The sequence below is a fragment of the Coregonus clupeaformis genome, chromosome 31 (assembly GCF_020615455.1).
Source record: "Coregonus clupeaformis isolate EN_2021a chromosome 31, ASM2061545v1, whole genome shotgun sequence".
Classification (NCBI taxonomy): Eukaryota; Metazoa; Chordata; class Actinopteri; order Salmoniformes; family Salmonidae; genus Coregonus; species Coregonus clupeaformis.
Genome location: NC_059222.1, coordinates 39,611,125 through 39,621,597, shown reverse-complemented (window position 1 = coordinate 39,621,597; position 10,473 = coordinate 39,611,125). Strand labels below are relative to the sequence as shown.

Here is a 10,473-nt window from a genome sequence, read left to right as displayed (position 1 = left end):
TGATGTTATTTTAATGTACAAAAAAAATTATTTTCTTTTAAAAAAACAAGGATTTTATTTGATTAACTTCAATTACAAAAGTCACCTAGACAACAAAATGAACCACAATTGCTTTACAGTCCCAGTTAAATGGGGATGAAAGGTCATCGTAAAGATCTCTATCCATCTACTAGGATGTTAGAGGGTTTAGGCCACAGGCAACACTTAGTATGACAAGTAATATTATGCAAAACACTGGTAATGGTTGGTTAGACATGAACACAACACACTTGACATGTTGTATTAGGCTGCATTTACACAGGCAGCCCAATGATGATATTTTGCCCAATTATTGGCAAAAGACCTGATCTGACTGGTCAAAAGACCAATTAGTGGCAAAAGATCAGAATTGGGCTGCCTGTGTAAACGCAGCCTTATAGATATTTGAAATACTGTTTGATTGATCCCATAATGAGTTAGCAGCACTAGAGGACACAGAACAGACATGCTATTGCGGTATTTTGGATAAAAATAGCAACGCTGGGCTCAACTAGTGAGAAAATAAAATAAAATACTACTGGTTAAAGAGCAGGTTAACCAACAGCAAATAGGATGACGTTCGATAACTACCCTTGCTATTGCATGCTTTCATTCCATAACTCTTATTAAAACATAATGTGTTACATTATTACTACCTAAAGACACCTGGCAACGATGTCCAACTCTTATCTGACCAATGGACAAGATGCAAGCTACCTCATCTTTTCAATCCTTTGCCTCTCCACCATAACAGTTCTGGTGAAGGAAGTGAAAATATAAATATGGCATGTTAGGCCGAGCTTTCAGCAGTAGATTCTGGTCTATCGTGACTCAGAAGACAATTCCGAGTTCGGAATGTGGACATCTCGGAATGACATTCAAAAGGTGCAGCTCAGGGAGCAAACAGAAAACTGTTTTGCATCGGAAAAGAAAAATACACATTCTGAACCTGGCTTCAAAGGATGAAAAAGATGGAGGGTTGTGACATTGTTTGAGTTGTTTGAAAAGAGGGATGCGGAAGTAGATAGAGAGATGAAGAGAGAGAGGGCTTGGTCACTGTTCCTCATAGAGGTAACATGAATAGGAAGAAGCATACAAATAGAATAGAGAAGGAGGAGAGGCAATTCCAGTAACTCTATAGAACAACACAGTGAGACAATAAAGAGTCGTGATTCAACTCCATCGAACTGGGAAGCTAGCCTTGTTCAATTCATTTTAACACAATTCATTAACAGTTTTTACACTGCTTAGCCCACTTACGGATAGGTTTCACTGTAAAAAAATAAATAAAAAAATGTTTCAAACTGCATATTCACCAGAACAGAACAGCTGCCATTTAATGAAACATTATGTGTAGCTAGTTATATGATTTTAAAGACAATATTTTGTTGGGGCTCCTAAAGGATTTCAGGTGGCTGTCTCTGTATCCACCTCTAGGGTTTCTACGGAGTCTCTATTTGTACAGGACCAGGTCTGTCTTGAAAAATTGATTTTATCTCAATGAGAAAAACCTGTATAAATAAAGGCTGAATAAAAATAAAAGGAGGACAGGTGTTTCACCGCTGCCCGGTGTGTTTTTTTCTCTTGGGGAAGAGCAACGCTACAGAACGTTCAGATAGAAATGTTATTTATAGAGCTGCCTGCGAGGCCTCTCCATTATCCAACACCAAGAAACACAATATCTAGTCTATGCAATACACGTCTATCTAAAGATTCTATAACGTTATATCCTATGGAATCTGTCCCAGGTCTAAGTCTTGATCTTGGTGTGGTCGGGGCTGGGGGTGGCTGTGTTGTCTGCCTGTCTGTCGGCTGGTCCCTCCCCCTCTCTCTCGGACAGCCCCACCCCCGGAGCCAGGCTGCAGGTCACTGGATTGGTCCACGCCGTCGTCTGGTCCCTCTCCCTCTCTCTCGGACAGCCCCAGAGCCAGGCTATAGGTCACCGGATGGGTCCACGACGTCGTCTGCATCACATGACTGGCACGGGGCAAAAATAAGACACAGAGCAGCACATCACTCCCAGGTCATCACCCCTGACCTCTGATCCCTCTTCAATTGAATGGATCAACCTGGTTAACGTTTATGAGCTTCGAACCCTAAATTACATTAGTTTAGTGGGTATCAGTGTGTAGTGCTCATGTGGGCTGTGTACTGATGTGGGTTAGGTACTGGTTGTTTTTCACGGACAGACAGAAGAACACATTCAGAATTACAGACTGCATAGGTGTCATTGAACAAAGGTAAAAATGCACAGGTGTCATTGGACAATGGTAATGAATACTGTTGGTTAGACAGAACTGATGTTCACAAGCGTGGGCACCTGACAGTTCCTGTATTCAACAATGTAACTGTACACAGGTGTGCTATCTTAATTTGACTTTGCGTCTCACAGCAGGAAAATAATCCTGCAGCAACAGGAAATGTAAAATATTATGTGGACTACAATTAATGGACATTTTTGTAGGGGTTGATGCATTTTTTATTAGGGCAAATTAAGTCTGACATTTTAAATTGGAAATTACAAACTTAAGAAGCCTTTATAAACCTTGAATACAGTACAATTTGCATTTCCTGCTGTGAAGGAAAATTCTCTGCGACAACAGAGTGATCAAATTAAGATGGCAGATCTGTATCCCTGTTAGGAAAGACAACAACAAGTTGACTAAAGCGGAAACAGACTGGCACCCAGGCTGTGTTAACTCGGTTTAATATACTAAGAGACAACCCAATCTCCAGGGCATGTCACTACTTTTGATACCCATGTTACTTACTAGTCTTTCATTTAGTCATCAAGCACAAAACAACACACCCCGGGACTCCTTGCATGTCTTTCATTTAGTCATCAAGCACAAAACAACACACCCCGGGACTCCTTGCATGTCTTTCATTTAGTCATCAAGCACAAAACAACACACCCCGGGACTCCCTGCATGTCCTTCATTTAGTCATCAAGCACAAAACAACACACCCCGGGACTCCTTGCATGTCTTTCATTTAGTCATCAAGCACAAAACAACACACCCCGGGACTCCTTGCATGTCCTTCATTTAGTCATCAAGCACAAAACAACACACCCCAGGACTCCTTGCATGTCCTTCATTTAGTCATCAAGCACAAAACAACACACCCCAGGACTCCTTGCATGTCCTTCATTTAGTCATCAAGCACAAAACAACACACCCCAGGACTCCTTGCATGTCCTTCATTTAGTCATCAAGCACAAAACAACACACCCCGGGACTCCTTGCATGTCCTTCATTTAGTCATCAAGCACAAAACAACACACCCCAGGACTCCTTGCATGTCTTTATCCACACGGCAGCCAGCATGGCTAAGACTGCGTTTAAGAATGAGATCAAAGCAGATATGTTGGGTGAGTCTATTCTGTGGTTTACTGGAGTTGCTGCTCAATGGCAGCAGTTGACTGTTTCTGTCTGTATAGTCTGAAGTACTGGAAGTTTTCATTAATGGAATAGAAAAAGGATGTGAGACTTTGTGGAAACTTGGCACAACATTGATAGATTGGTTCTGTAAGCATGGGGTTCAATGGTGGATTCTCAGATGATGTGTGTTTGTTGTGGTTAATAAGGACATGAGCCTTTAGAAAATTATCCCTCTAGTTGTTTGGACTTACTTGATGAAGTATTTGACTCCTTCTGCTGTATAGGCCTCTTCCCATCCATAGGGAAGATCTAGAAAATGAGAGAGAGCGAGAGAGAGAGAGAGAGAGAGAGAGAGAGAGACAGAGAAGAGAAGAGAGAAAGTACCTGACACTCTCAGCACACAGGGGGACAAACACCTACCTGGAGGTGACAGTATTCCCTCCCAAATATGCCCCCCTAGACACAACTATGACAAAACAACCAACAAAAGTCATAACTCCTGCAGCTCTGTCACACGCTGGGTCTGTACATAGTCAATTGTAGGCTTCGAGGAGAGTCCTATGGTAGGTACACCTACAGCTCATCCCTTGGCAGTAGTACTGTAGATTACTTTTTCACTGAGCTCAACCCAGAGTCTCTCAGAGAGTTCACAGTCAGCCCACTAACACCCCTATCAGATCACAGCAAAATCACAGTCTACCTGAACAGCGCAATACTCAATCATGAGGCATCAAAGCCAAAGGAACTGCACAATATTAAGAAATGCTATAGATGGAAGGAAAGTAGTGTAGAAACCTACCAAAAAACTATTAGGCAACAACAAATTAAATCCCTTTTAGGCAACTTCCTGGACAAAACATTTCACTGTTATAGTGAAGGTGTAATAGAAAGCCTAAACAGTATATTTGACCTTTCAGGTCGTCCAACGCCTGGAGAGGAGAGGACCCAATCTGTCGAGACCAGCTGGGCAACCGGATCCAGCCACCCACACCCCAGCACCCAGAGGGATCCATATATCCCGACCACGGGAGTTCGATGGGACAGCTGCTCTCTGCCAAGGATTCCTCCTCCAACTGGAGCTCTACTTCTCCAGCATCAGGCCAGCCCCATCGGAGCGGGAGAAGGTGTCCGCCCTCGTCTCCTGCCTCTCGGAGTGGGCCAACGCGGTCTGGAACGAAGGAGGAGCCGCGTTGGACAACTATGGGGAGTTCACTCGCCTCTTTCGGCTGTCTTCGATCACCCGCCCGAAGGTCGAGAGGCGGGCGAGCGGCTGGTCCACCTGAGGCAGGGGACAAGGACTGCGCAGGACTTCGCCTTGGAGTTTCGGACTCTAGCAGCTGGGTCCGGGTGGAACGAGCGTGCCTTTATCGACCACTTCCGGTGCCATCTGCGGGAGGACGTCCGAAGGGAGCTAGCCTGCCGGGACACCATGTTGTCCTTCACGCAACTGGTGGACATGGCCATCCGTTTGGACAACCTGCTGGCGGCCAGAGGACGTCCTGGAGGGAGTCTGCCCGTTCCAACCCCGGCCAACTTGGATCACGAGCTGATGGATCTGGGTGGAGCCGCGATCCGAGAGAGCGGAGGACGACAGCACCAGTGTCACTCTGGTGGCACGAAGGGACATTACACCACACGATGTCGTCAGCATTCTTTTGGGTCTGTAGGCAGCAGGCAGGGCACTCTCGCATTACCACAGGTATCGAACACCCACACTTGTTCAGAGCCCTCTGCTGCGCACTGTACCCTACCCATCCACTTTCCTGATCACATTGTAGTTCCCCAGTGTAAGGCACTAGTCGATTCAGGCGCAGCTGGGAACTTAATGCCAGGGCATTCTCACACAGTCTAGGCATTTCATTGGTTCCCTATCCATTCCACTCCCCATCAAAGCACTTGACAGTCGACCATTAGGGTCCGGGTTTGTTAGGGATGTTACCGCACCAATCACCATGGTTACCCGCGAGACTCATTGCGAGCAAGTCACGTTTTTTATCATCGAGTCTCCTGCTTTCCCTGTGGTACTAGGTATCCCTTGGTTTGCACGCCACAACCCCACATTCTCATGGCCGCAGAGGGTTCTCACGGGGTGGTCGCGAGAGTGTCAGGGTAGGTGTCTCAGTGTTTCCGTTGGTGCAACCACGGTGGAAAGTCCAGACAGTACCTCCACCGTGCGCATTCCCCCCGAATACCTCGATTTGGCGCAGGCGACCAAGTTACCAAGGAAAGGGGGATACCTAGTCAGTTGTAGAACTGAATGCATTCAACTGAAATATGTTTTCCGCATTTAACCCAACCCCTCTGAATCAGAGAGTTGCAGGGGGCTGCCTTAATTGACATCCACGTCATCGGCGCCTGGGGAACAGTGGGTTAACTGCCTTGCTCATGGGCAGAATGACAGATGTTTTACCTTGTCAGCTCGGGGATTCGATTAAGGCAGCCCTGCTCGGTTACTGGCCTAACGCTTGAATGATCCACCACCCAAAGGACATCCAGCCAACTTGATACAACTGTGGGAAGCATTGAAGTCAACATGGGCCAGCATCCCTGTGGAACGCTTTCGACACCTTATAGAAATATTGTTCTGACGGCAAAAGGGGGTGCACCTCAATATTAGGAAGGTGTTCCTAATGTTTTGTACACTCAGTGTAATTTCTTCTTCTTTTTGTTAAGTTTAGTCACAACACTTCTCAATGTACAGTATGTAAACCAATCAGCTGAGCAACCTGGCTTGCTTGTCACCTATTTTGGATAATTTATTTGAACCATTAAATTTTTTTAATTCATCATCGATTCAGGGTGCTCTAACAGTTCTCACAGTTAGTTTCTTAACAGGTGCATGCTTGTCAACAATTGGCATAAATAATCTTACAAATACTTATAGTGCTGCATCTGGATAAACTTCCTCATACACATCAGACCAACATATATTTTTACATCTTCAACAAAAGAGTACTGTGAAAACATTTTGTATGATCTCTTATAAATTACTTTAGGCCCAACCTTTGGCACTTTGACTTTCCTTGTTATTGCCACCATGTTATGGTCACTACAGCCAATGGGAACTGATATTGCTTTGGAGCAAAGCTCTGCAGCATTAGTGAAGATATGATCATTACAAGTGGATGTCACAGATCCAACACTATCGGTATGCACTCTAGTTGGTTGAGTGATAACCTGGGTCATTACAGGCATTAGTCACAGTTAGAAGCTTCCTCTTGAGAGGACAGCTAGTTGCTAACCAGTCAATGTTCAGGTCACCCAGAAAATAGACCTCTCTGTTAACATCACACACATTATCAAGCATTGCACACATATTATCCATATACTGCCTGTAAGCACTTGGTGGCCTATAGCAGCACCCCAGAAGAAGAGGCTTTAGATGAGGCAGGTGAACTTGCAACCACAACACTTCAACAACATTTGCTTTAAAGGAATACGTATCTGAACATATACAGAAACACCTAACCCACAGGCATTCCTGTATTATTTGTAGATGTTATATCATTGTATTGCTACTGCTGTATTATCAAAGCAATTATCTAAGTGAGTTTCAGAGATGACCAGTATATGAATGTTATCCGATGTTAGCAAGTTACTGATTTCATGAATTATTTATATGGCTACATATATTAATATGGGCTATTCTTCGCCCTTTCCTGGGTAGCTTATTGGGGATTGACATAATATGGAGAAAAATTAAAATTATTGTTTGGCTAATAGAGTCAACCAATCAGGCACTTGTGAGTGTCAGTTGGTGTATGTGTGTGTGAGTGTGCGATGTTGGGTTGAAGCTACTGACCCGGAAGCTTGGCTCTCTCGCTCATGCTGCTTGTACACACAACCACACACACTCTCTCTCTACTTCTTGCCAAGAAAAACAGTGCCAAAAGGTGATTACAATATTTCAGCTGACGGAGAGGAGAGTAGAGGAGACACAGAGGGCCTAAAACATAAAGCCAGCCTTGTGTTTTGTTGTTATTAGAGTAGATCATTAATTCTGACTATAGAGGCACCATGGACCGTATTAAAGGGGTGCAGCAGGATCTAACATGGGAGTGTCAAGTTAATCTTCAATGCTTAATTGTAAAGATGTCTGTGTTAGGATGGATCTCTGTGTTCAGAAGAATGGTGTCCCATCCATCAACATCACTCTGAGACAAAATACCTAAAGCTGCCATGTGCCAACTCAACCACGGCTTTCACCCACAGCTTAGAGACAGAAACTATGTCCCAAATGGCACCCTGTTCCATATATAGTGCACTACTACTACTAGTCTGGTCAAACATAGTGCACTATATAGGGAACAGGGTGCCATTTGGGACACACTGAAACTGGGGATGGGCTGGCAGCAGGGTGGTAGTACCAGTAACACAAACACAAAGCAGGAAATGTCTGACCTTAATGCTTGAACTCTACTGTATACAGTATTTGTATTCATATTTCCTGGGTGACAGACAGGGTTAGTGAATGATGTTTCATTCTCTCTGGCTGTGTCCCAAATGGTACCCTATTCCCTTTATTAGTCCACTACTTTTAACCAGAGCCCTATGAGCCCTGGTCAAAAGTAGTGCACTATATAGGGAATAGGGTGCCATTTGGGACACAACTCTGTCTGCATCCTGCCTTTCCTGATGAATGCAGACTGGGGTTAGGATTTTATGTGTAAATACACTGATAGACCCAAACACACACATACAGTACATACAGTGAGGGAAAAAAGTATTTGATCCCCTGCTGATTTTGTACATTTGCCCACTGACAAAGACATGATCAGTCTATAATTTTAATGGAAGGTTTATTTGAACAGTGAGAGACAGAATAACAACAAAAAAATCCAGAAAAACGCACGTCAAAAATGTTATGAATTGATTTGCATTTTAATGAGGGAAATAAGTATTTGACCCCTCTGCAAAACATGACTTAGTACTTGGTGGCAAAACTCTTGTTGGCAATCACAGAGGTCAGACGTTTCTTGTAGTTGGCCACCAGGTTTGCACACATCTCAGGAGGGATTTTGTCCCACTCCTCTTTGCAGATCTTCTCCAAGTCATTAAGGTTTCGAGGCTAATGTTTGTCAACTCGAACATTCAGCTCCCTCCACAGATTTTCTATGGGATTAAGGTCTGGAGACTAGTTAGGCCACTCCAGGACCTTAATGTGCTTCTTCTTGAGCCACTCCTTTGTTGCCTTGGCTGTGTGTTTTGGGTCATTGTCATGCTGGAATACCCATCCACGACCCATTTTCAATGCCCTGGCTGAGGGAAGGAGGTACTCACCCAAGATTTGACGGTACATGGCGCCGTCCATCGTCCCTTTGATGCAGTGAAGTTGTCCTGTCCCCTTAGCAGAAAAACACCCCCAAAGCATAATGTTTCCACCTCCATGTCTGACGGGGGGGATGGTGTTTTTGGGGTCATAGGCAGCATTCCTCCTCCTCCAAACACGGCGAGTTGAGTTGATGCCAAAGAGCAACATTTTGGTCTCATCTGACCACAACACATTCACCCAGTTCTCCTGTGAATCATTCAGATGTTCATTGGCAAACTTCAGACGGCCCAGTATATGTGCTTTCTTGAGCAGGGGGACCTTGCGGGCGCTGCAGGATTTCAGTCCTTCACGGCGTAGTGTGTTACCAATTGTTTTCTTGGTGACTATGGTCCCAGCTGTCTTGAGATCATTGACAAGATCCTCCCGTGTAGTTCTGGGCTGATTCCTCACCGTTCTCATGATCATTTCAACTCCACGAGGTGAGATCTTGCATGGAGCCCCAGGCCGAGGGAGATTGACAGCTCTTTTGTGTTTCTTCCATTTGCGAATAATCGCACCAACTGTTGTCACCTTCTCACCAAGCTGCTTGGCGATAGTCTTGTAGCCCATTCCAGCCTTGTGTAGGTCTACAATCTTGTCCCTGACATCCTTGGAGAGCTCTTTGGTCTTGGCCATGGTGGAGAGTTTGGAATCTGATTGATTGATTGCTTCTGTGGACAGGTGTCTTTTATACAGGTAACAAGCTGAGATTAGGAGCACTCCCTTTAAGAGTAAAAATAAAAAAGCAGACATTGAATATCCCTTTGAGCATGGTGAAGTTATTAATTACACTTTGGATGGTGTATCAATACACCCAGTCACTACAAAGGTACAGGCGTCCTTCCTAACTTAGTTGCCGTAGAGGAAGGAAACCGCTCATAGATTTCACCATGAGGCCAATGGTGACTTTAAAACAGTTACAGAGTTTAATGGCTGTGATACGAGAAAACTGAAGATGTATCAACATTGTAGATACTCAACAAAACTAACATAATTGACAGAGTGAAAAGAAGGAAGCTTGTACAGAATAAAAAAGATTCCAAAACATGCATCCTGTGTTTGCAGTATTATTTTAGTGCCTTGTTGCAAAAAATGTGGCAAAGCAATTAACTTTTTGTCTGCAATACAAAGTGTTATGCTTGGGGCAACACAATATTATACAACACAATATTGAGTACCACTCTCCATATATTCACGCATAGTGGTGGCTGCATCATGTTATGGGTATGCTTGTAATCGTTAAGGACTGGGGAGTTTTTCAGGATAAAAAAGAAACGGAATGGAGCTAAGCTCACGCTAAATCCTAGATGAAAATCTAGTTCAGTCTGCCTTCCACCAGACACTGGGAGATGAATTCACCTTTCAGCAGGACGATAACCTAAAACACAAGGCCAAATCTACACTGGAGTTGCTTACCAAGAAGACAGTGAATGTTCCTGAGTGGCCGAGTTACAGTTTTGACTTAACCCCCTAGAGCAGTGGTCACCAACCTTTTCTGAGTCAAGATCACTTTCTGAGTGAAAATGCAAGCAGAGATCTACTGCTCAGATTCTTTTTAATTACATGACTTCAAAAAACGTAAGCCTATGCAACATTAACCTTTTAAAAACAGTACTGTAGCAATGAAGTTTGTGTAGTAGGCCCAATACATTGTCACTGCATATTGGCTTTGCTTGAATTACCCTGCCAAAGCATTGTTATTGTGACCATCTTTTAAAATTATATTTACAAATTTGAGGTAGGCTATATGATCACACCGGT

At 44.1% G+C, this 10,473-nt stretch overlaps 1 protein-coding gene across 1 annotated transcript in view; it reads right to left on the bottom strand.

The window, feature by feature from the left end:
• Positions 1-348: 348 nt before the first annotated feature.
• The window catches only part of stxbp4 (syntaxin binding protein 4), a 104,618-nt gene continuing 94,493 nt past the window's right edge, over positions 349-10,473 (bottom strand). The window contains exons 21-22 of the mRNA XM_041859135.2: positions 3,653-3,710; positions 349-1,995 (exon numbers count right to left, since the gene is read on the bottom strand). Coding sequence (XP_041715069.1) covers positions 1,749-1,995; positions 3,653-3,710 — 305 coding nt within the window. The 3' untranslated portion in view covers positions 349-1,748. The remainder of the gene's footprint in view (positions 1,996-3,652; positions 3,711-10,473) is intronic.